General features: G+C 40.9%; 1 protein-coding gene across 1 annotated transcript; it reads right to left on the reverse strand.

Annotated features, from left to right (window-relative positions):
* Nucleotides 1-2,530: 2,530 nt before the first annotated feature.
* RPA1 (replication protein A1) lies at nucleotides 2,531-25,060 on the reverse strand. The gene is made up of 17 exons (XM_065646809.1): nucleotides 24,924-25,060; nucleotides 24,681-24,728; nucleotides 24,383-24,461; nucleotides 23,746-23,854; nucleotides 22,843-22,931; nucleotides 18,169-18,249; nucleotides 16,854-16,986; nucleotides 15,819-15,921; nucleotides 14,651-14,719; nucleotides 14,307-14,499; nucleotides 13,079-13,218; nucleotides 11,294-11,442; nucleotides 9,871-10,003; nucleotides 8,629-8,805; nucleotides 7,161-7,268; nucleotides 3,847-3,933; nucleotides 2,531-3,541 (listed from the first exon to the last, which is right to left on the reverse strand). The coding sequence occupies exons 1-17, from the start codon at nucleotides 24,954-24,956 to the stop codon at nucleotides 3,434-3,436; spliced, it is 1,839 nt and encodes a 612-aa protein (XP_065502881.1). The 5' UTR covers nucleotides 24,957-25,060; the 3' UTR covers nucleotides 2,531-3,433.
* Nucleotides 25,061-25,064: the final 4 nt, after the last annotated feature.

Consider the following 25,064-nt stretch of genomic DNA (forward strand, 5'->3'; position numbering starts at 1 on the left):
AAATGCACGCGGAGCAGGCGCGTCTCAGCCGTGCAAGACCACTGTTTTGTTTTTTTTTTTTTTTTTTTACAAGTTCTCAGGATACGTTGCTCCTCAAAGGTTTCTTTTGGAAAATAATAATAAACAACAACAACAAAAAAAAGACAAAACACCTGATGCGTCTTGAAATCCAGGTGCAACTCAAGTGCAATCTCCCCTCCAGAGACTCGTAAGGGTCACTAACAATTAATTTAGAATTAATTAATTAATTAATTTAGAATTCACGGATAGTGAAAACGTAGTTAAACAGTAACAGTGGGAATTAGCACAAACAACAAAGTACCTGGATGCAGCGCATCAAAGGAGGCTCCAGGTCTGCCCTTGGCCAGGCAGAACTTGATGTTCACGTCACTGCCCTTGCACCCGCCTGTTTGAAACCAGCAACCTCCTCATTTCATCTTCACTTTGTACATTTAATTTAAAGCAAAACATGAGCAGCCACAGGAATTTTCACCTCGCAGAGATCTAGTTACGAAGTATTCCAGCACCCTTTCAACTGAGCAAACACATATTCAGCCCAGACACCAGCTGAAGCCACCCAGCGATGACCTGGACGTGAACAGGGGCAGGTTTGTAATGAAGGGAAGGAAGGCACAGGCTTGTTTGCCAATAATCCCAATCAGCATTGCGAGTCCAATTGCTTCTCCTTAATTAGCACAGTCAAAAGAGCCCAGAGCCTTCTGAAGGTCCCGTTTTCCGTGGCCCGTGCTGGTGCCTATGGGGATCTACTGTTTGGGTGACCATGGCCATGTGGCAATGAGACAGGAGAGAATGGAGACCCCTCCATCGCTTCCCAGCCAGACAGCTGCTTCAGAACCTCACTTTCTTTTGATTAACAAACTCTTCGTTAACCAATTATCCTCAGCAGTTCTAGCCTGTGATCAGGGGAAGGAAGCAAGATGTACACATATATATTTTATATGTGGGAAATCATATCCCCCCTCTCAGGATCCATTTTGCTAAATCAGCTCTTCTGGGCCCCTCCTAAAAATGATCTTCATTCTACTCAGCGGTACACTCCTCCTCCTCTGTGCTCGCCCCAGCTGAGAGTCTTTTTTGCCTCTATAGGTAGCAGACCAGAACTGTACATCGCATTCACGATGAGATCTCAGAGCAGAGGCTTATATAATCCTGTGGTACTTGTATAGCTACACTAGAAATACCTTCCCTTACATAGCTTGATGTTTTTATCATATACTAGCTGATTAAAGCGTGATTAAAACCCTCCAACTCTTCAGTCACTAATGAGCATCCACTTTAGAGCAGGGTGGTTTTTTTTTTTTATTAGTCCTCAAATAAATGACTTTTCGCACAAACTGTATTAAGTTGATTTTCTGTTCCAGTTCTCAAGGTCATGCAGCTGATCCTGTAAGATACCTTAATACCCTCGGGTATTGATGCCTTCCATCTCCAGTGGAACAGGGATGCACAGCGATTCCCACGGGGAGAGCGAGCTGCCCCGGCAGAGGCAGGTGCGCAACTTCACCTCGTAAAGCTGCAACACCAGCAAATACACACTAAATCAAACACTCATAAAAACTCAAGGAATATTTTGCATTACCATTTGCTACCGGTCCCCTCAAACTGGGAAGGAGGGATAAGAAGGGAGGAGAAGAAGTAAAGGACTGGTTAGCAGGGTGGAAAAAATAGATTATCACCACTAACCTACCATTTGTCAATCCAGAACCCTGCCGAAGACTGTAATTTTATAGTCAATGTTTTGTAAGCAAGGTCAGAAGGAACAAATACTCCAATAAAAAATGCAAGACATCAGCAGAAGATCCCAGTCATGATCCTCAGAATAAAAAATTTTAAAAAGGGGTTGTTTGTGCAATTAATGGGCCCAGAATAACATCCTTCATATCCATCAGTGGAAGTGGCATTTACAGTTCTTAAACATCAAGACTTCAGATGACAAACTGGCAATAATGGGGAATAAAGGGCACCAACCGAATTCATGAAGAAACAGCGCTCTACAGAGCAAAATAAATAAGTAACCAAGTTCCAGGTTTGCTACCAGAGCCCCATTGCAGTACTGCCTGGATGCTTGGAGCTGTGCAGCAAATGCCAAGCTGTGAGCTGCAGCCAGGGAGCACATAATTAATGTGATTAGGAGCACACAGAGCTAGCATGCTCTGCTGACTGAAAAGCCCAGTAGCATAATTACTGTTTTCTGTACTAGCTCTATGTCTGAACAAATCTCAAAGCCTGGTTAGTTTTAGACTGCTGTGTAAACGTCAATAAAAATCCCAGAAGTGCCAGCTCATCAGCATTCTCAGGCACAAAAATGGTGAAAATATCACTGCATTTCCATGCCGTTAACATCAGGCAAAGAAGTCTCCATTCTTCAGTCTAACCTTAGAGTTTGTAATAAGGTAACATCTCCCCCAAGTGAATGCTCATTATGAAAGCTAATTAATTGCTTTCTAGTAATGAGAAGTCTTTGGTGTTCAAAGAAAGCAAAATTCACTACACAGGAATTAAACAGTGTTTATTGAAACAAAACTCCCCTCATTTCCCCATTTAAAGACCTGTTTCTGATTAACATCATCACAAATAAAACTAAAGAAACTGACCATATGAATGTACAATATATGTATAGGCAGGAAATGTGTGCTGAAATAAGTAAAAAACTCATAGTATTAATTGAAGAGAAAACTAAAGCAATGCTTTGTAGTTGCCTAGATTTCCCTGGGGAATGGACAGTCAATGCTTATCTGCCTTCCTCAGAAGAGACAATTTTGATTAATATCAGACCCATCTGACTCAGTCTATTAAACCCTGAAGGAAGGATATTCTTCAGATATAAGAGATATGTCTTTGATTAATAATTCTACCATATTGCCATTCCAAGCATTAACAACTGCATGGCACCTGTGGAAAGAGAAAGCCTTTGAATTCTATGGAAAGGAACTAACTTGCCCTAATAGACCCGTTCTCCTTCGTCCAGACCTGAAAGCTGCACGACACTCTTCCTTCTGCCCTCTGCTGAACAAGTCAAAGTGTCACGGTTGTCACTACTTTCTTGCAAAGACGACACAATAGTTATATAATTCAGCTTTACGTACAGTAAGGAAGCAAAGTGACTTCAGACATCCTACTTCAGACATGTCTAAAGATCCTGGCAATCTGTCTAGAAATTCCTCTTTAGTGCTGTCACAGCTTAATAGACCTCAGCAGTCTACAATATTGCACCCATTACAGTGCACTCTCATCTACCAGGGGCATATTTTCAGAGAAATGCATTAAATCACTTAGCCCACTACGCTGGACTACCATGCGCGGTGTAAGTAATGCCAAATTGTCACACACAGGGTGGGGAAAGAGTTGGTGTAATATCATCTATTGAGTTTTTCCTGGAAGTTCCAGCTTCAATCGGTCAGCAGCAGCCACCTCACCCCAGCTGAGCGTTTCTCCTGATGCTTGCGATCAACCTCTTGCTGTATTCTCTGTAGTTCACAGGTTTGACGTCAACCGCCGTAGCCTTAATACGAGATTCATCCTGTGAAAGAGGAATGTGGTGTGTAAAAGAAGAACGCTCAGGAATCCAGGCGTTTGGTTCTAACCCCCTTCTGCGCCAGTAACTTATCACTCTTGGTTTCACGGTGAGCTGGGAGTGCAAACCTGACTCGAGAGAACAGTATTGGTGACAGGGGATCCCTCCTTCATTGCTCAAGACTCAGGGTATTTGTGTGAGCATGTATCTTTGAAAACTTCTCCCCACAAACAGAAGAGAAGGAAGCCAGCTCCTATGGAGACAAGTCAAACCACAAAAGCCACATTATTTGGATTTTTGGGGATACTTACATTGTAAGTCTCCAGTTTTACTCGGATCCTGAACTCGTACGTGTTGAAGTTTGCGTTTTGGAACACTTCTTCAAATGCCTGCTCGTTCTGCGAGAAGGACAAAGACAGATATCAGCTGCAGACACTCTAGGATTCCAGTAGTCCCACGAACTTTCCGACCAGCTCATCTGCTGCTGATGTTCGCAAAACTATGAAACTAACTGGATCATGTAGGCAAGGCTGAGTCTTCCATCAAATTTTGGATGCCAAAACCAAGTTTTTAAGAAAAGGTTTAGTTCAAGGTGAAAAAAAACTTTTCAGCTACCTTAACAAAATATTGTACAGTTGCACCAAATCTGCAACAAAATGTAGAGAATGAAAATACTATAAATCTGCATGAGATACTCTCATGCTGCCTAACTGGCTAATTCAGATGTTCTGCTATGATCACAAACACTGACAGTTAACTATTTCCCTCTTAATTGTCTTATTAGGCATTGTTTCTCTGCTTATCCATCAAGGTTGCATGTATCCTTCACATCCTGACACAGACCTATTTAAGAGGGGTGTTCTATAAAAAAGCAGATGCATGTTTTGAAGATGCTTTTATAACCATTAGAAGACTCTGTCATATTTATAACATAAGCTGCTTCTAATTACCATATGAACACTGAACAGCATCATCATTTATAACAGACAATTTGTCAAAACAGCAGAACAGAAGCAGACAAGTTGGGGAGACTGTGGAAAAAGTTTATTTGTGTAAAAAATAGTTGTAAAAACCTTCACTGACATTCCACAAAAATCCCGCAGCCCCATGATGACACAGGCAAGTAATTATTAATATTAACACATTTATCTACCAGATGCACATGACTCGATCAGTCACTGCAGCAGCAGACAGAGCATCTGATCTGGAATTGAACCCATCCCAGTTTCACTCCTATTCCAAGTGTTACATCTGCTGTTTTTCAGTGTGCGCAGCACTATTTTACACTACACAGTGTTCTCCTAAGGTTTAGAAAAGCACAACAAATGAAGGTGAACAGGAGTAGCGAGTTTCACAGACTGCAAAATTTAGGCATATCCTTCCTGAATATTAAAACCCCTTTCTTCTGACCATCGTATGGATTAGAGGATAAGAAAACTCACTTAATAAAGCACTTGGCTTCTGTTTCCAGCTCTGCCACAAACTACGCTAACCATAAGTGAGTGGAAAATGCTGTTTGCATACCAGTCACTGCTACCCTACATTACCTCCTTTGGTAACAAGCACGGCGGGGAAGTAGATGAAAAACCGTGCCTGTATATCCATGCTTAGTGTGGCCACTGGCTGTACGTGGTCTCCATATGTACTGTGAGCAGTGGAAAGATTCCCACCAGCTTCCCAGGACACCGCATCAGGTCTTCAGAGAAACAACACTACGAAAAGCTTATTGAAAAATGCATCAAGTACCATTTTTACAGGCTCATAAAAGTGTCAAATCAAACCCAATTTCTCCTGGAACACAAAGCATTCCCGCTCAAGGGCTCATTCCATATTATGTTCTATTTTCTACCCTCAGCCATTTCCATTAGGCAGCTCTTCAAAAGACATTACGTGTTTGTACTGTTCCATAGGATCTGCTGTCTCTGCTTCCCCACCTGGTTCTCTTCAGCATTATAAGTGACTAAGAAATGTTGTTTGAACTCTACCAGAGACTAGGCACAACCAAAGTAAGAAAATACGGACAAGTTAAGAATGTTCGAAAATAGAAGTGTAAAAGCACAAGCACATCTAATTGGAATGCCCTGGCAATACATCTTCCTGCAGAACAGAGGTGTCCAGCCTTCGGAGTATCACAAAAACTCCTCGCATCCCAGAAGCACAAGCTTTGCACCACTTACCTTAGAGAGCTGAAATGCAGGAAATTTCCAAAAATCATTCTTGTATGCAAGTTACTGGAAAACTAGCCCTGCTTTGCAGTAGATAAACTCTACAACAGTGTCTCAGGACAACCAGGTTTGACAATTCCTCCTGCTTCATTTTCCTCCCACAGCCACGCAACGGCTTAACCAACAACTGCTGTCTTTGCAGAGCCCCAGTATCAATCAGCCCCAGCCTGGGAGCGCAGCAACGCTCACATGCAATGCAAGAACTTAGTATGCTTTCCGCGTAACCATTGAACAAAACAAACCAAAAGCACATAGATTTTATACAGTAGACAACTAAAATCAGGAAAATATTATTTGAGCTGGAAGGAAGTAAAACGCAGCAGAGAAGCACATAGTGACAATGGAAGGAAAATACTGTCTGTCAGTGTTTAATGGCTTATAACCTTAAAAACTGTTCTAACCTGTCAAAGAAAGATCACTTAAGCACCTCTGCCAATGACTTATTTTACAAGTCATGTTTTTTGTGTGACCCACAAAATTTCTGATGATATTTAGTGGGAAAAAAGAGCCTTCAGAAGTGGGCTAACAAACATTACTTCAAAAAGCTTCCTGCCTACTTACAAAGATATATACAAAGCGTTCTGGAACTTCTTGGTTTTGTAAACAAATTTTTGGAACACATGAAAGATAATGTTGTTAGCATTCATGGCTAAAACAGGGGTTTTTTGCAGATTCTTCCAATTTAGGTACAATGATTAAACAGTCTGCTCCTTTCTATTGGAGTCAACACGTGTTAAAGCCTCTAAAGGCTGTGGAACTATCCACAAGTTGTCTCTCGAGGTCCAGGTGACAAGGACAGGCTGATCTCCAGCTCTGAACAGCCAAAAGAGCGCAGAGGTAGAGACAGACTGACTGTGGGAGCAAACTATGGGGGAAACGATGCAAATCTCTGTTCTCCAGGCAGATGGCCCGTGGAAAATAATCCTGAGGAGAGTAAACAAGTCCCTGCCAAGAACTTCAGACTGAGGAAAAGCGACGATTTGTGAACTTGTGAAAGATACTGAAATCCAACAGCTGGAGAACAACCTTTGGCTGCCAGGCCCCTGAGCTGGCCTGTCACCCAGAGAACGGGCAAGAGCAAATTCTTGCCAAATGAAGCAGAATACCCCTTTATTTCATACGGCACTTTTGCATTTGTTTTAATCATGCTGTTAATTTCCACAGCAACCACATGAACACGACCCACTGCCTCTCATGCTCTCGGATGGACCAGCATTGGGGTTCCACACTTATCTCACGTCTTTCTCCAAGGTGCCTTCAAAGTCAACATTACAAGAATATTACCTAACCAGGCACATCAAAAATAGGAAGACTTTTGAGGGCAGCCCAACAACATGGTGTGTGAAACACAGCTCAACTTCTAGACATTTACTAAAAAGACAATAAGCTAATGGACTGACCTTTTCCTTCAGTTCTCCCAGGAAAGCTGCGTTTTGCCCAAGAATGAATTCTGCTGTTTCTTGAAAACAAGTCACCCACTGATACTCTAGACAGTCTGCAATGGTCACCTAAATGAAAAAAACAAAAAAACAAAAAACAAAAAAACCCCCAAACCAAACCAAAAACAAAAAAAAAAAAAAAAAAAAAAAAAGAGAAAAAGAAAAAATAAGTCACTTCATCCATTTGCCTATTCTTCCAGGAAGACAGCACAAAAGAAAGATTTCACAGCTAAAGAGAGCTTTAAATTTCCAGTAACTATCACAGCCCTGTGCACTGTAGGTACTTTCTATCACCGAGGGTAGAAGGCAGTGTTTTACTACCTTTTTTTTTTTAAGCTCCATAGAATGTCACAGTAACTCGAAGCAAGTTAATATTGACAGTACACTGTGTCACAGGAAAAGGCCAGCGAGCTCACAGTAGTGCACACTGATGGATATTCAGCTCTGTTCTGCTGTCACTGATGAGCTGTGAGCAAGAACAGGTAGCCCAGAAAAACAACCAGCAAGGGGGACACCAGCAAAACTGCCATCTGCATTTATTTTGTACATACCTGAGTACTTGAGCATAAATACATGTAATATCATGTTATGAGGAAACTATCAACACATTCAAGGACAAGACAGAGCAGTAAAAAAATCAAGTACTAGCCTCGCATGCATTTCCTGGCTGCTTTGACAATTAGGAATGGGAAAATAAGAGACACATTCTGAAGGCTACGATTGCACCCTCAGCATCCCCTTTATATTCTACGAGAACGATTCTGCTGTGTAAAGTCGTTTGTGCGTTCCTAGAAGTTATCTGCTAGAAATTATTCAGGAGCAGTTTGTGTTTGAGTGAGACTGCGGGGATAGTTCTCTCCTCTCTGCATGCCCACCTGGCACAGCATTTCAAAGCAGATACAGCTCCAACATAACGTGAAACAGAAGAAGGTTCGATGCTTACGGTGTAAGCGGGCATCACAACAATAATCCTCAGACAACTTTCTGAAGCAGGCTCCATTAAAGCATGAGACAGAACAATACCTACCCAAAAAAATGTACTAAATATAGGTAGCAGCTGTAAAAGTGCAATTACTGCTCTCCAGAAATGCCATTTTACTTCAGTTTATCTTCACTACTGAAGAGGCGTAGGCCATCTGTACCCTGCACCGCATAGTACACTTGGAAACCAGAATCAACTGAGCTAGCAGCAACTTTTTGGCAAAGGGAAAAGCTTTTAATTGGAGCACTAGGAAAACAAACTGCTAATCAGTTCAATGAAACATCCCTCACTCAGGTACGGCACATAAGCAATTTAAATATCCTCGAACCCACAGGCACTGCAGATAGACAAACAACACCCTGACACCCGCTGCTCTGGAAAGATTTCGGTTTGGACTGACCAAGGAAAACAGCGAGAAATTCGCTCCCCTCTAATCCGTTTACTTACGAGAAGCATCATGCGGTACTTGAAGTTGGGGAATTCACGATCGCACTTTTCACAACGGTACAGTCCATTTTGTTGGTCTATCACTTTCTTATTGCAATCCTGAGAGGGACATGCCTGGTACATACAGTTCTCTTTGCGCAGATGTACAACTGTGCCCACACAGCTAAAATAATCCGCCTAGGAGAGTGAGTGTGCAACATTAGCCTCAAAATACTCAATGTTTTCCAATTCTGAATTAACTACAAAGCAAGGCACCCATACTTGGATATTTAGGATTAGAAAGCGTAACAGCTATGGATTATTGGGAAACTGTAAATCAACCCCTCTGTTGCAATCATTTTCAGGCTTCCATTATGTTAAATAAAGCCCCTACAGCAAGATTATTTTGTGTTTCCATTGCAGGAAACTCCAATTGCTAGGTTTTCTTTAGATAAAGCATATTTGCTTCTCCATTGTGTCTGTTCAAATCTCTACTTTTCCACAGGATTAAGATTCTGCACTTTGCTATGCTTCTTTTTGGAGCCAATACAAAACCCAGAAAGCCTACTGTGTAGTATTACAGATAAGCATTTGATTAAACTATAGCCTACAGAACAAAATACCCACTCACCATACTAAAATAATCATTCTAATGGTTTAAGACCACGGTCAAGTCTTTCAGCAGATAAATAGAGGTTGCTTAAGAAATGTGCAAAAAAAAAAAAATCTCACAGAAAAATAACTGAATTACAGGTAAAGCTTTGTCCTTAGATAGAAGTTCTTGCGTATCCCAATTGGTTTAGCGCTTAAGCTGGAAAACAAACAAGCCAAACCCAGACATTAAAAATAAGTCAAGCAGCAGGGTAAGCCTAGAGAGGATACTGGACCGGAATGCCAGAGACCTGGGGTTTATTCCCAGCTTTTCTATTGACCAAGCACGCACCCTCAAAACCCACTTCTTCCTAATGTCCCTGTTTTTCCTACAACACTTTGTGTTATTTATATAAACGTCTTTGGGGTAAACTCCCTCTCCGCCCCCATTTACACAAGGCTTAGAATTCTCTTGCAAGCATAGTGTCATGCTGCAACATCAGCAATAAGCCTGACTGTATCTGAAAAAAAATATTTAATAACAAGTTCTAACAGAACAAGCACAAACTCAACAACTGGACTACTTCAATAAGCAGAACGCCTGCAGAAAGTCCAGCTTTTTAATTTTCTCCCCAATACACAAGGTTTTTGCACTCCGTGGCCACACTTTACCTTATCTCCTTGGCCCAAGTTCTCAGCTTTGGCTTCAAACAAAGTTTTCCAATTGGTGTTGGCCCCAGACACTGGCCCACCCCTCACGTCAGAGATGGAGGCACATTCCAGAAGCTGTCCCTCCGAGTCAAACCTGGAACCACAAAGACACATTTCTATTTTTGGACAGCAGACCACACAGACTTATCAAACATTTAGTTTCATGTACTTAATACATTAGGGATTTTTTTTATCAATGATTGCAAAGGAAACAATTACAGTAATTTGTGTATACTGCAAACAAAAATAGCATTTCAGACTAAGTTAATAGTCCGACTTAATTAGCACAGTATTTTATAAAGCCACAAAAGGAGGACAGCTTTGTTCTATATAACTGCAATTTGTTTGCCAGCTAGTGGTCAAACCACGCACTGCATGCTTCTTAAAGGCAGCCAGATAACAAGATTTAAGGGCATCAAGATATTTCCATAATTAAAATTAAATTACATGGTCCCATTATCTTCACAGCAGCTTCGAAAGAAAAAGCAAAAAGCACTGAACAGATTATACTTCCTCTGTTAAAAGAAAAAAGCACTGCTTTTCAGCAAAAGGTTGTACTGTCAACCCATTGTGGTGCTTTTTGTGATCTGAGAAACACACCAACGAGACTCAAAAACTGAACTTAATTGAAGTGTGACAGTAATAGCTTAAGACCCACAATCAATTTTATCTTCAACAGCACTCTGAGCTGTGCTTCTCTCATACTTCAATGACAAGTGGAGAATGCCATTATATTTTATCCATGTTTGGGGGATTTAACTAGAACCTGAAAGCCCAGGATTCACGAATCTGATGCTGTCGGCACTTAACCCCATTCGTACATAGGCCACATCTCATCATATTAGTAGTTACAGCAAACAATTTAGGAGCTACCTACATTAGAAGCAATGAACCACCAAGAAATCACTTTGTTTTCCTGACAACAACAAAAAATTTATTTTGCTATCTGAAAAATATCTGATAAGGAATAGACACTGGAAGAAGTCAACATGGTTTCTCCAGTCCGTACTAACAGACTCCGTATCAGATTCCAAACAATGGAAAAAGCCTCTGAAAAAAATACTGTTCTCTCTGACAATGCCTCAGAAAGTGGAGCTGGTCAAGTCTGATTTCACGCTGCCTTCCAAGGCTTTGGGTCAGCACACACTACTATTTCAATTTTTCAAGGTCCGTCATGGAATTACAAGTTTTTGAACTGAACAACTTAAAAAGCGCAGCCTTCCAGGCCCTAGTGCTTTCAAGGAAGAGAAGTTTCTATAAGCCTGGAACCCATATCCTCTGCTACCTTTCTCCAGAGCTATACAGACTGCTCAAGTACAGAGAAACAGAACAAAACAAATACTCTGCACCAGGCTGGAATGAATCAACACAAACACACTCATACCATCCTCGGAGCTTAAAAGCCTCTGGGCTATCAGGGTTGATGATAACTGTACTCGAGGACAAGACAGACAGGCTCCTACCGCCGAAGTCAGAGACTCGGGCTCCTTTGATGGCTATCACAGGTTGTCTAGAACCATCAAACTGTTCAGCCTACATGTGTGAAAAAACAGAAAACATTAGTAGCACGCTACAGTACAGGTACTGAACTTGTGGTCATAATTCACAGATCATGACAAGACACTAAATCTGAATCAAACTGTCTTACTGTATCTAGAAGGTAAGGTTTTAAACGATGCCACTAGGAGTTTGAGAAAAGGCAGCTAACAATTAAACCGGTAATCCTAGCACCCTGTTTCCTGGGGAACCAGAGAATCCTTAAGTCACACCAGTGTTTTGTTAAAAAAGGATTGGTCCCCTCCATTAGGAATTTTACACAAGGATTTTAGAAAGGGAGATAGGTCATGGGAATGGAGGTTTCTCCAAACGGGAGAAATTATTTCATTAGATTAGACTCTTCAGGAGACAAAAATAACTCACATGGCTTGACTGAGCCAATCATGTCTCTTCTACAACTTAAAACACAGAAGTGTAGGTATGCTGACCAAACACTTCTTCTCGACTTCCCATTTTCTGTTTTTAATCTCATAAAGCTGCTTTAATGCTGCTGAATTGCCATCAGTTTGTTATCTGAGTAAAGCCTGACACCAACAGAACCTCTTGGCACGAGCGAGGTTTTGAAAGCTATAGATTTTCTGGACCCCACACCACTTAGCAAGCAAGGGGAACATCACGTGCTTCAAGATTACAAATGAGCTGGAGTTGACAGTAGCATTCCCTGTGTCCATGAGATGCAAAACCAACACAAAACGTACCCCAGCAGTTAAAGCAATGACTGAGAAAGGAGATACAGATTCTAACCCTAGCTGTGCCAGCTGAAAATCGTAATAAGTCACTTCCCCTCAATACTTGTTGTATCTACTCCACAAACAGATTTGACTTTGTAAAACACAGACCCTGATCTCTGTAGGCAGAGCTTTGCAGGGACTGATTAGCAGTAGCCTCTCCTGGAACAACCTGGTTGAACCTCGAAACTTTGTGATGCTGAACTTCAGTTTACTTCATTTATATCAGCAGATGGTTAATGGTGTTTAGGTACCTACAATATCAGTGCACTTGATCATTTAGCCATAAAGCATCACTGTCAAACTGGCGGGAACTCTCCCATTTTATAGAGAACATAAAACCCTAAGTATCTACAACACTGCTGGAAAACAAAGTAGCTTGTTAAAAGGATAAAGAAGCAGTTTACTGCAACTACTCAAACCTTCGATTCCAAGGCTCTGATGCTTTAAACTCCTAGTCTGAGATACAGCCTCTCAACCCTTTAGTTAAGCAGCAATTTATGCAGGGTAACATGTATCCCACCCTACGAATAAAATTCATCTGAAGTGAGACAGCCACAGCCATCGGGCTGCTCCATAATCAAACTGCAACTCATATCCCTTTCCTAAACCAGAAATGTTATCTTCAGTCTCTGAGCTTGAGACATAATGTCTGCAGTTGTTCAGAACACATTAGTCAGATCATGTCAGCAGTTTGTCAGAGAAAGGTTAAGAACATCACACCTGAATGAAACCAGACAGTCTTTCACCTTCTTTCTGCCCTGATCCTCAAACACCCAGGACTCTGTCGCGGTGCTGTGCCCATCTCAGATGACAACAGTGCACATATTTCCTCACCCTACGCAAAGGAACCTTTGCTTAAGAACACGTAAGAGAGCACATACCTCATTTCCCCACAGCGTAGCTGTCACCAGTTTCCCTGATGTATCCATCAGATGCACGTTCCTCTTTGATACCTCCCTATTGTTCGCTTTCACTATAACTTTAGTGACATCTTCATAGCTCTTGCAAATTCCAATTACGTCTGAAAAACAGTTACAATTTAGAGTTACTCAAGGGTCACAATTGGGGAATGCAAGATCATAAGAGAAGAATTCAATCCTGGTGTCAGATTTCTACCTTGTATCCAGGCTCCCTATTCAAATCAAATCTGATATGGAAATTAAGTGCATTATGGTAGGAATGCTCCACTACAGACCTCTTCAGTGCTTTAATTTTGTTGACGAATTCATTAAGATATTCATGAATGCAAGTCTCACTACATTAGTGAGATCAAGGCATTGTACTATCTTTTCTCATAATATTCTGCCAAAGGACTTTAGTCCTGATCCTGTAACGCATACTCATGCTGTTTAAGCCCAAGTCTCTGATGTGAGGGGTTCAAAGTGACTGTAACACACAGAAGCAGCTGACTAGTGCCTTCTCTGTAGCCCGCAACCATAAGCTGCAACTTCAACAAGTCTGCATGTTTGGGCAGTAAGAGCAAATACAATCCCCTTTGCACTCCCAAAAAATATACCATTTTTAATATGACAGATTTACCTTTAAAATTCCCAGCTGAACGCCTCTGAATCACGGGCATCTTGTGCCTGTGAAACCTGAGAACCCTCGCCCCCACCCAAGCCTCTGATTTTTCCGGAGTACTCTGCCCAACAAATTACAGAAAAACAAACCCTCAATACTTCACAAAGCAAGCCAAAACAGTCATGCAACTTGGACTTGAATACAACAAGTTATGCCAAAATCACTACAGAGATAATTAGATAGTGAAAGAAAGCAAGACCATGGAAGGTATGAAACGCACACGTGCTGAGCAAGGACATTTTTCTTTCAGCCCTTTCCTGTGGAAAACAATGATCATCGTACAATAAACAAGTATCATTTACCATCTTTGGTTTGAAGAAAAATCATTATATATTGTTAGCAGAACAAGGCAAAGACATCTTAACAGGAAAACTGCCCAAGGTATTTTTAATGGCAACCATCACTGGATAACTTCATTTAAAAGATCACAACACTCGAGGCATTGTATGCTCACTGCCACCCAGTATTCAGGACACAAAAGTAAAACTTCAAAGCTTTAGAGCTTGCCATTTTAGTACTTAGACTGACCAACAATTGAGTCTTTGGGTGTGTTCTCCAAGTCAGAGATGGACACGAAGTCAAACTGAACAGATGGAAGATGTTGAGCATCATCACAGGGCACAACTGAAGTCTCACTAGTGAATGTAATTTCATAGTCATTCTTAACAGCTGTATATTGCTTGTTAGCGCTCTTCAAAGTGCCTTTGGAAAAATAATATACCTACAGGAGAAAGCAATGAAACACAGGATATTATCAGAAGTCAGGCAGAGAAAATAGATTGTGTTCACCTTTAAAAATCCTTGCTTTAAAAATCCTTGAAGTTCCTCTTTTCTAGCTCATGTCAATCTGTGAAAGCACAATGCTACCCTACCTTGTTCAATTCGATGAGAGGAAAGAACTTGTCTGCTTGATCATTGAATGCGGTAGCTCTGATCTCACCCTGCAGGAAAATAGGAGAGCTGGTCAGGACTGAAATTCGACATGAAAAAAATTAAAAAGAAATCTTTGCAATGTTAAGTGGCATCAGTTCTACAGGCACAGCGCAGGCTCCCAGGCGAGCTCCAGGCACGCGAGAAACAAACATTCTCCTCATGTTTGCATTATAGCTAAAACGACATATTCTACACCTGACCATCAAATCTCATATTCAAGTCTCATTAATATCTCTAGAGCTTCAGAATGAAACACACATGAACTACATATATATACACCTCTGAGAAAGTACTCATAAAACTGGCATTAATTGCCATTACATATTAAAAAACCACCTCAGATCACACAGCTCCACAAGTCAGCACAGTATATTGTGATATCCTCCATTCATACCAAGCCTTTAAGTAAGAATAAATAACAATTGTAAACTCACTAGATATATTTTTTTGTAAAAAAAATGGAACACAGACAGTATGCAGAGAAAACAAATGGCTGATGACAACATGTTACATTATTAACCTCACATTTTATACTAAACATAATCTAGCAGAATCTTGTTGTTTTCACGAGTGAAGAACATAATTTGATAAGAGGTTTGACAAACTGCAAGTTTAGTTAGATTAACCAGATACCATTCCCCAAACAAACCACAGATGAAATTTTCTAGTATTATAATAATTTGTACTCCGATTTCCTCATGAAAATGAAAGCTTATAACTTGCAGGCAATGCTCCTCTCACTCCTTGTTATCTGATGTGTATCTAAGCAAGGATGAGATCTCATTCTCAATCTACAGGAAATCACCACAAACAGAAGTATTAGGCTGTCGGTTTTCATAAACAACTATATTTTGAAGCTGCAAAAATTTAGTCACACGCTATAGACTTTGATGAAACATAATCAGTAATGCCATACGTTTAAGACTTCGTTCTGGATAAAAACTGGGTCGTTGATGCTCAACTTAATGAATACAAGAATACAAGCTTCAATCGTAATAAAAAACCCCCACATTTCCTATAATACACTTTATTTCCTCTATTCTGTCTTTATGAAGGGTTCATCAGCATCTGGCATACATTATCTTTTTCTCAACATATGACACTTACGCTTTCATCGACTAGCTCTATAGAAAAGAGCTTTCCTTCACCACGGGAGTTGCTCCACGTGCGGATCTGGCCTTTTTGGGTAACGCGAGCACAAATGGTCCACCTGAAATTGTGCAAGAAAACATTGTTCTGTGTCTTCTTTGTTGTTGTTTAAGGAAGAGATTGAGTTGACAAACCTTTGGAACTGGAATGTCACTATTTAGAAGCCAGAATCCTTCCACTGCACCCCAGCAACTCTACCTGCTTTTCTGCTGCTTTCTATTTTAATGGCCTAGACCATTAAAGGCAGAAAGTTGTAGAGCAAGCAGCAAGAAAGCCGACCGTAAAGCATCCAGTATGATAACAGTAGCAGAACAATCCTCCTGCATAGAAGCAGGTCTCAAATCTTCTACCCTTGTAGGGCACATTTCTCATACAGCAGTTTGCCTGTTCTGAAAAGCGACGCTAGAACTCAAGAGCTCAATTATAGGATTCGCATTTAACTTGGGTAATCAAATCAGTTTGCATAACTTAAAAACGTCATTCACAAAATAATTACATCCTCATGCTTTTCAAGAGAACAGTAGCCGAAGTGAATAGCTTACTGAGCTGTTTTGTCATTAAGTTACCAAAAAGAAGGCTGCTTTAGGAAAAAAAACAGAAGTCAATTGATGTTCAACTAAAATATTAAAAACCTATCAAGCTCAGCAGGGTAACATCACCAAGACAATGCAAAGGCAAATCTCAGATTGCTGAAGTGTTGATGAAATAAAAAAAAATTTTAAAACCCTACACCCCCAAAACACAAACAAGAAACAAAACAAAACCTGTACAGCTGGTTTTTGTGGAGGTTGTTTTTTTCTTTTTTCTTTTCTTTTTTTTGGGGGGTGGTTTTGTTGTTATTGCTGGCTTTGTTTGTTTGAAGTTAACCAATAAACTCAAAAGAACTCAAAGAATGGTTTGACAGGGATTCATAGATGAGAGAAAGCAAAAAGAAGCTATTGTTCCTTCACACCTGTGACACTGAACAACACCTGGCAAACCACGATAACTCACTTGGACTGGTAGGGGTTCAAGCTGGCGATCGGCACCACTTTGGCCTGCGATCCCCCTGGTGTCTTCAATGAGCTGGGAGCACTGGCTTTACCAAACTGGTTTGAGGGAGCGTGGTACTTCGGAGCAGCAGGACCTTTCAAAAACCGCAAGAAAGCATAAAGAATTTCAGCCTCGCAGACAGAAGACGAGTGAAAACCAATTCATGGTGCAAAGCCAGGCAGAACTTCTCCACCATGGTATGGGGTGGAGGCAAAGTCACACTTAACACCGGGCTGGCACTTCAAGCTCCGCTCACTGAGCTGTGTGGGCGCCACAGAATGGCTGAAAGTTCGTTGAATCGCTTCTGCTCTCGGTTACAAGTACTTTCGAGGCTGCGAACTGCTGCAGAAGAGACACACTCAGACCTTTAGAGCACTTAAACTGGAAGTGGAGATGTGTCCAGAGTCAATCACTTAAGCACGGTCTAAGTGGGAAACAACAAGTTAGCAGTAAATTCTCTAAAATACGGCACATCAAGCTTTAGATCTACACTATTTGGGGGAACAACTAAGGAATGGTACCCCACAATCAAATGATTTCCTGATATAAAGCAATACTGCTAATTCTAAACTGAATCTAGTCAATGTATAAGTACAGAAGTCTTAGGATCGGCCTTAAGTACAGGAAGGAAGAGGTTGTTTGCTGCTGCAGTAAGCAGGTGTAAAAATTCTACTATTTCAAAATACTTCTTAAACTCAGGGGTAAAGAACACAGACTGGTTAAAGCAGTACCAAGAGCTGGGATGGACAACTTCTTTGCTTCAAAAAAAGTCTACAGGCTGACATTTAAGTTGACAGACTTTTTCAGTATCTCGCTGTTTAAAGTCTTGATCCAAAAAGTGTATCTGTAGATGTACCATCAAATAATTTCAGCCCTGTACCACCTAAACTTTTTGGCCTCCATAGCTCAGCATTGGTAATACACCTGTTGGCCAGCTCCAAATCTACCTGGGTGTCCACAGAGCACTGTTGCAAGAATGCAAAATTGCATCAGACTAGATGTTCAGTTTATACTGCTTTGTGAGAGTTGTTTCCTATTTTTTTCCTTGGGGAAGAGGAAGGAAGTAGACAGACATTTTTTTCCCCTTTTAAAAAATTTATTATTAAATCCAAGTGCAGAGTAGCCTCTTGAGAGAATTCACTTTGTCAAGCTATGGGTTAGTCTTTAATAAAGCGTTTCCTGTGCAACACCATTACAGAAAGGTTTGGTTTTAAATTTAAGCTGTAGGCTTGCACCGCACAAAAGGAGACCAGTCCCTGCCCAGGGTTACACTTACCTGCTACTGACATATTCCCACTTTGTTGTTGTGGTTTGCTGGGTACTGGGTTTGCTGCTGGAGCTGAAGAACGTTGCTGCCCTGGTAATCAAATGGAAAGAGACCATATAGTACAGTAGGGAGCACAGTAATTAAAACTATCCCTAATCCTTTCTAGGAAATAACATTTGCATGAAAAAAATAATTTAAAACATGGAGAACACATGCTAATATTCAGGTGTTATAAGACACAGCAGTAGCAAGCTATCTGTTGAACAATATTGCCACAGAGGAATGTCAGTTATATCTCTTTCCTCAAGCAACTGCTTTCTACTTCGAAAGAATTCAGGGTTGACAGTTATTTAAAAGGACAGCACTGAAGTAATCTTGACAACTTCTCACTTTTTACAGGCTTCTATTGTTCTGACAGGTAGTTTCTGCTGCTACCCAGAGAATTTCCTCTTAAAATCCAGAAAGGGTCAAAATCCCGTCAGGTAAAGTCAAACCCAAAATAATTGCAAGACAAAGAAAACACCTGCTATATTTTATTTCCAAAATATGAAGATATTTAATGTGGAGGTGATGGAGTCATCATTTCAGCATTCAGCAGGGTCCCTCTTGGGACACAGCAGTACATTGCACAGGGAGCAAAGTGATGCCATAGTAAGTACATATCATGCATTTTTTTTTAGATTCCAAGACTTTCATTTGCCTTATATTGATGATAAATTACAAGAGAAAGAGCAGAGTGACCTATCTAGAGAAATAGTATATTTGAAGACTAATCTACAGTTCAAAAATTTGAATTCCTTTTACAGAATAATTGTCCTATCATGTTTTGCCTCCAGATGAGAAAACATCAAATGTTTTCATCTTTTTGGATGCAACTAATTTAAGTCACTGGTTTGCAGGAAGTCTTAGACCTGAGCAGGCAAAGCCCCCTGATTTGGGGGGTGAAGAAGAAAACAGCCAGAGAAAGCAGAAAAGAATGTCAGATCAAGTCCATAAGCACCACGGGGAACAAAAGCAGAGAATCGCAGAACAGAACGCCACAGAAATAAGGTAAAGAAGCAGAAGCAACATAAGGAGACCCTGATACAGCGTCACCTAATGCCGCGGAGTCTACAGAGGTAACCCCCTGGTTATTTTTAATCCCAAACAAGGTCCTTGGACGAAACCCAACGTGCTCCTCTAACTTGCCGCAGTAGAGTCACACTGGTGAACTGGTGACAGCGATCTCCCTAGCAACAGCGTGACGTCAAACAGCAATGTGTATTTGCTGCAGACTCCGCTAGATGGAGAAGCCAGAATTCCACCCTTGCTGCTCGGAGGACCCAGTCAGGGTCAGTGCTCAACACCCCAAATTCATTTAGTGTAAGGAGAAGGAAAAGAAAAACGAACTAACGAAACACATTAAGAGAAAAATATGTCTGGACGGGGAGCAAATATTCAAGAACAGGAATGTGCATATGCAACAGCAAGTGACTTCTTTGCTACTTTTGTTCTAAACGTTTTTTCCCTAGGACTTCTTAATTAAAAAAAACCCCACCAAAAAAACAAACAAAAGACCATTACGTACATTAGAACACTTCTGCATTATTAAACACAAAATCATGTCTTAATGTTCGCCTATCCAGAGCCTGGTGTTTCTCAACAGATTAAGAATATATTAACGTGTTAATATTATTGTGCATGTGTTCAAATAGAGAAGCAGCAGAAATATCTCTCCAATTTTCTCGCTTGTAGAGTCTAGGGACTCCTAAACCAGGATTTTTGGCGGTTGGTGGCCTACAGATCACTTCGGGTGCTCAGAAAACTGACTCCTCTGCCTGGTTTTCACAGTTAATTTTTATTAGCAGAAGCTGAAAAACCACTTGAAACCCCTGATCACGTTTCTGCTCTATTTACTGGATTAGTCAAACCCAAGACCCTTGGCCAAAGCTGCCCACACAGCCAACTCTAATGTAATAAACATATAAACATATAACAATCACCCTGTGCTCCCAATAATTTGTTACTAAGAGGTGCTGCTCCAGTGGCACGGTGACAGGACTGCCCCAGAACCGAGCAGCAGCACAGGGGGAGGAAACGGAAAAAAGAAAATGCACTTTGAAAGAAGGCACGGGGATAGGAATGGCAAGAATAAACAGTTCAAGTGAATGTACAAGTATACAAACATTTCAGCATTGAAAGATTAATGACAGAAGTTAAGCATAAGTAGCAAGTAATTGTCATAGTAAGGAGAAAGTCCAGCATCATAGTAATTTGAATGAGATTAATGACAGTAATAACATTACCATCTAGTTTTCTACCAAGAACTAAACTGCTCAGTCTTAATTTTCAATACTATTATGAAACGCTGCCTGAAAAGTTTTTGTGACGTGTACTAAGAAGATTGTGTCTCCAGCTTCCTTGTTAGGCAGATTAACCACCTACTGCTCAAGCGTAAAGTGGCCAAAAGCCAGATCCTCACTCCTAGGGTCCTACTGTGGTATTACAGTCTAGGAAATTCCTTAATCCCAGGTCTAACAATTTGAGATCCACATTTCAAGTAAGACCAAAAGTGGGACTAAACGTTCTGTTTAAGATACCTGCACTGGTTTTCCATGAAAACTGCAAAGCGTTCTTAAGATATTCACTCTGCATTAGCTGAGCGTTCCTCAAAAATATGAATTCTCAATATATACAAGAACTTAAAAGAACCTGCAACTTGTAATACGCCTCTGTCATTTTATCAAGGCCTTTGTGACAAATCAGGCAGAGCAGAAAGGCTGGGTTAAGCACACCTAATCTGAACTATCACCGTCTTCTGTAACTGAACCTTATTTGATATCAAATAAAAAGGTGTGAAGTCTGCAGAATAACATCAGGGTTAAAATGAAATACACATCACATCAAATTCAAGATCTCTTAACCACCTAGTGCAAGACCACACTTACTATGATCATAGACCAGTAACATTTCCGAAGGCATTTAGATTGAAAACTTCATTGCTGAGTGCTTTGGTAAGCCCAAATAAAGCACACAGCTTTGATCAAACTCATGGTAATTTTACCAATATTTAGACTCTTAAAGGTATATTTTCAGCTCAGTTCTGCAAGATATCACATTTGCAGTTGTTTCTAAGCAACAATATGATAAATGAAAACCACTCTAGTTCACAAGCTCTTGTATCACACAAGCAAAGGAAATGGGAGAAAGACACAAACCAGTCTGCTCAGTAGCTATTCTGAAAAATCTTGGTCTCTACAGCAACTGTGGGATTAAACCATAAAATCTGAGATGTCAACACATTTTTTAAACAGCAATTAGCTAAGTAACTATCAAAGGAACAAAAGGTTCTTCAGGCTCGTTTAACAGACACTCCTCTAACTCCCTAGAAAAAGAAAAGTTAATGAAGAAAGATGTCTTTGCCTTCGGAACAAAGCCTAATTTCTACTTTGATTAGTAAAGCAGATTTTTAACCAGAATGGCAGTGTACCTACCACCACTGTTTGGCTAAAATATCCTACAGAAAATTGTTGCCACTAATGTGTGGTCCCTTAGTAATAAAAATATATCAATTCACTTCCACCAGGAAAAGAAATCATTCTTCAGGATGGGCTATTTACTATTCAAGTTCAGTCACTATCTGTATATACATCAATGACAAAGCTGTTCAAATAATTTCTATAAGTGCTTATGATCCTCTATCTTTTCTAAAGATCAGAACTGGGAGAACAGAACATACTTTTGAACATACCTCAGGAGGAAAAAAATATATTCATTCAAAAAATGTTTGCCTGAGAACTGTCAGCTCAGCACATGAAAATGAAGAAGTTATTTATCCAACACAACAAAAAAGAAAGATTTACAGCAGGTCACATTAAGGTCCACCCAGCACACCGTGTTTTTTCAGATGACAGGGCAGGAACGGGTGCTGAGGAAAGTCTCTGTGCTGGTTGTGTTTTCAAACCAGTCTCTCATCTATGCACTTTGCGCAATCTAAGTTTTAGTGCTTCCTGAACCTGACATTCATGCAGAGGATGTATTGTTATGTTTAACAGCCTCTAATGGATTTTTCTTTCACATCTAATTGCTTTCTGAATCTGTGCCAATTTTTGACACCTACCTCAACAAGTTCCATAATTTAGCTCTGCACTGTTTGGGGGTGCAGTACAGTCTTTGTTTTAAAACCACTAGCTGACAATATGAGAACTACAGAGCATCAAATGAATGTAGGAAAGAGAGAGATATTAATCATTCTTTATTCATCCCCTCCATGCCACCTTATGGTTTCGCAGATCATTAGTACATCTTCCTCCTGCTGTTTTCTCTCCAGACAGAAGTAGTACTAATCTATTTGGTTACTCGTTATGAAGAGACATAGAATAGCTTCCACATACTTACTGGAAATCTAGATAGAAACCACTAATGTATAATAAAAATCTGTCAATGTTATCATAAGGTATAGATACTTCCCAATACCATGTAGAGAATGAAGCTTAAGCCATGGTGTAGAGTTTACTATACGTGAACAAAAGCCGTTTTGGTTTACACAAATAGAAAGGATTTTCAAGATCTGGACATCACTGTTCCAGGCATAAGAAAGGTGAACAGGTCTGACTGCTTATTTTTAAGTGAAAGAAGAGCCAGCTGAAAGGCCATCCAAACAGAGCCTGCTCAGAAAGGTATTTGTTTAGAGGGGACACTCACCTTCATTGTACGGCACTGGATTGCCAATATTCCCACCAACCTTATCAGCAGTTTTCAGAACATTTAAATCCATCAGTATAACCACTCTCCTACAAACACAGAACAGACAGCAGTAATGACTTGCACTTCCTCTGCAAGTCTATCAGACTCTGAATATCGTTTGTGGCAGGTAAGAGAACCAACCGTTAGGGGTTGATTCTTTGGACAAGGATCTGAGGACAAAAGCTTCCCACTGTCAACTTAACCCTCTCCTGAGGTACAAGGAGGTTCGAAGCTGTATCACATTTCATCAAGGACAGCCCATGGCAGGCTGAATGGGCACACAGGAATGGCTTGAAACAGTGTTTTAAAAGTATCAAAAGCATGCCAGGTTTACAAGAGAGAATATATTACCTGCCTCAAAAGAAGTCATATTCCCTCCACAAAAAAAGCTGAATAAAAATATTACGATCCTTAGTTCATATTCTGCTAGACACATACATAGTTTTTCGATAATCAATTCACTCAGATCCCCTCTCGTTTTGCTGTATCCTACTTTCCTCCTCTCAAGTTTTCATAAAAGGCCAGGTTCCACAACACTTCAGTAACAAGAAAGCGTCATAGTTTCTTTTCCACATTAACTTAAAGTTTGTCAATTTTAATGAAACTTGGAGTATTCCAACGGGCAACCTCCAGTTACTGAATCATTGTACTATGCATATCTGCACCCACTTCAGTCACGTTCTGTAATTTCTTTATTTCTGCTATTGCTTGTGCTGTGTGCTTTCCCTCCTGCACCCTAAAGGTTGAGTATTTTCGGATAATCCAAATTAAACACATTTGGCCTCTGCTTATTCACAAAGGACAGAGCATCCACTAGTGCAGCTGCCTTTCTGTAAACCGTACTTATAGAAACATACATACCTTCCATCTTTCAGGCTGTTGACAATGAACCTGTTCACTTGACAAATACATTGAGCTGCCAAGCGTTCCTCTTCCACAAGGGAGTTCAGCTGTGTCGCCAACATGAACGCTGCAGAAGAAGAAAAACCAGCTAAGAATTAACACATGCCAGCCTTAAACAGGGCTGCCACGGCTGGCTACAGCTTTTCCAGTCAGTCTAGTGTTGCATTGGATTTATAACGTGCTCAATTAGTTAACACATAGAAAAGAGCATAACCACTAATAAGTCACTAAAACTGTACTTATTCTCAAACTTTAGAGTGCAGTGATAGCTAAAATGATCATGTATCAAGGAAGTCAAAGAAAGATTAAGCTAAATTACTTTCAAAATCTGTTACAAAAACATGCAGAGGTTTCTGTATTTTCATTATACCCTGTAGTGAATTAATTGCTTAAAGCTCACAAAGAAAATTCCAGAATAGAACGATTTTGTGCCAGTGTTAAAATGCAGTTGCACACTTCAGGGTCTGTGGTTTGCCACGTATGCCACGTTCTCCTTCAATAATAATTTCATCATCAGCACCTAGACACTTGACCGGAAAATTTAGCACCGTTAGCATCTCCACACTTCAATCTCACTGCAGGTTGTCATACTTACAGGAAAGGGTGTTAACCCCATCACTCATCAATACTCGGTAACGCGGTGGTCCGTTTCCTGTGGCAATAGCCCGGGTGTTCTATGGGGAAACAACAGATTATTAGTTCTCTTTTGTTCAGAAACTCTTCAAAAACATAAAGTGACACGGTCAGCAAATGGCCTATCTATTCAGGTTTTTGTTTAAAAAAAAATTAAGAGTATGTCCCCCGCAGAGGAAGTCTGGCTGCCCTCAGAAGCCTGTATAGGAGCACACACAGCCACTAACGGACTGGCACAAGAGATAACGGAAAATACTCACAATGACTTGCAGCACGGGCTTGGAGACGTTCTCCCCCTGCATTATGGCCTGGAGGAGGAAAAAAGAGACCCTCAGAAAGGTGACGGGAATGGCCCTCACCGCTAGACCTGGCCAGGGGAGGGAAGTCAGTGCCCAAGTCGCTTGTCCCCGGGCCCAGGCCCGACCTCTTCACCGCCGCCCCCCACCCGCCCAAGACCGAGCCCAGACGCGGGCCCGCATCCCGCAGAACCACCGGCCGCTCACCGCGATGGCGCCCTCGCTCAGCTGCACGCTCATGGTGCCGCTCGTCCCGCCACGCTCCGCCGCTGCCGCCAAATCCTCCCGCCGCCCGGAGCCGTGCCCCTTCCTTCCGGTGCGTCCTGACGTCAGCGCTGCGCGACACTC

The sequence above is a fragment of the Caloenas nicobarica genome, chromosome 17, assembly GCF_036013445.1.
Source record: "Caloenas nicobarica isolate bCalNic1 chromosome 17, bCalNic1.hap1, whole genome shotgun sequence".
NCBI lineage: Eukaryota > Metazoa > Chordata > Aves > Columbiformes > Columbidae > Caloenas > Caloenas nicobarica.

What these genes read in the sequence shown, in the direction of transcription:
- RPA1 (XM_065646809.1), bottom strand. Translation starts at nt 24,956, where the DNA reads ATGAGCGTGCAGCTGAGCGAGGGCGCCATCGCG. An exon ending in TGAGCGAGGGCGCCATCGCG is followed by an intron (nt 24,729 to 24,923) that starts GTGAGCGGCCGG and finishes TTCCTCCTCCAG; the next exon opens with GCCATAATGCAGGGGGAGAA. An exon ending in TGGGAATATGTCAGTAGCAG is followed by an intron (nt 16,987 to 18,168) that starts GTAAGTGTAACC and finishes GGTTTTTGAAAG; the next exon opens with GTCCTGCTGCTCCGAAGTAC.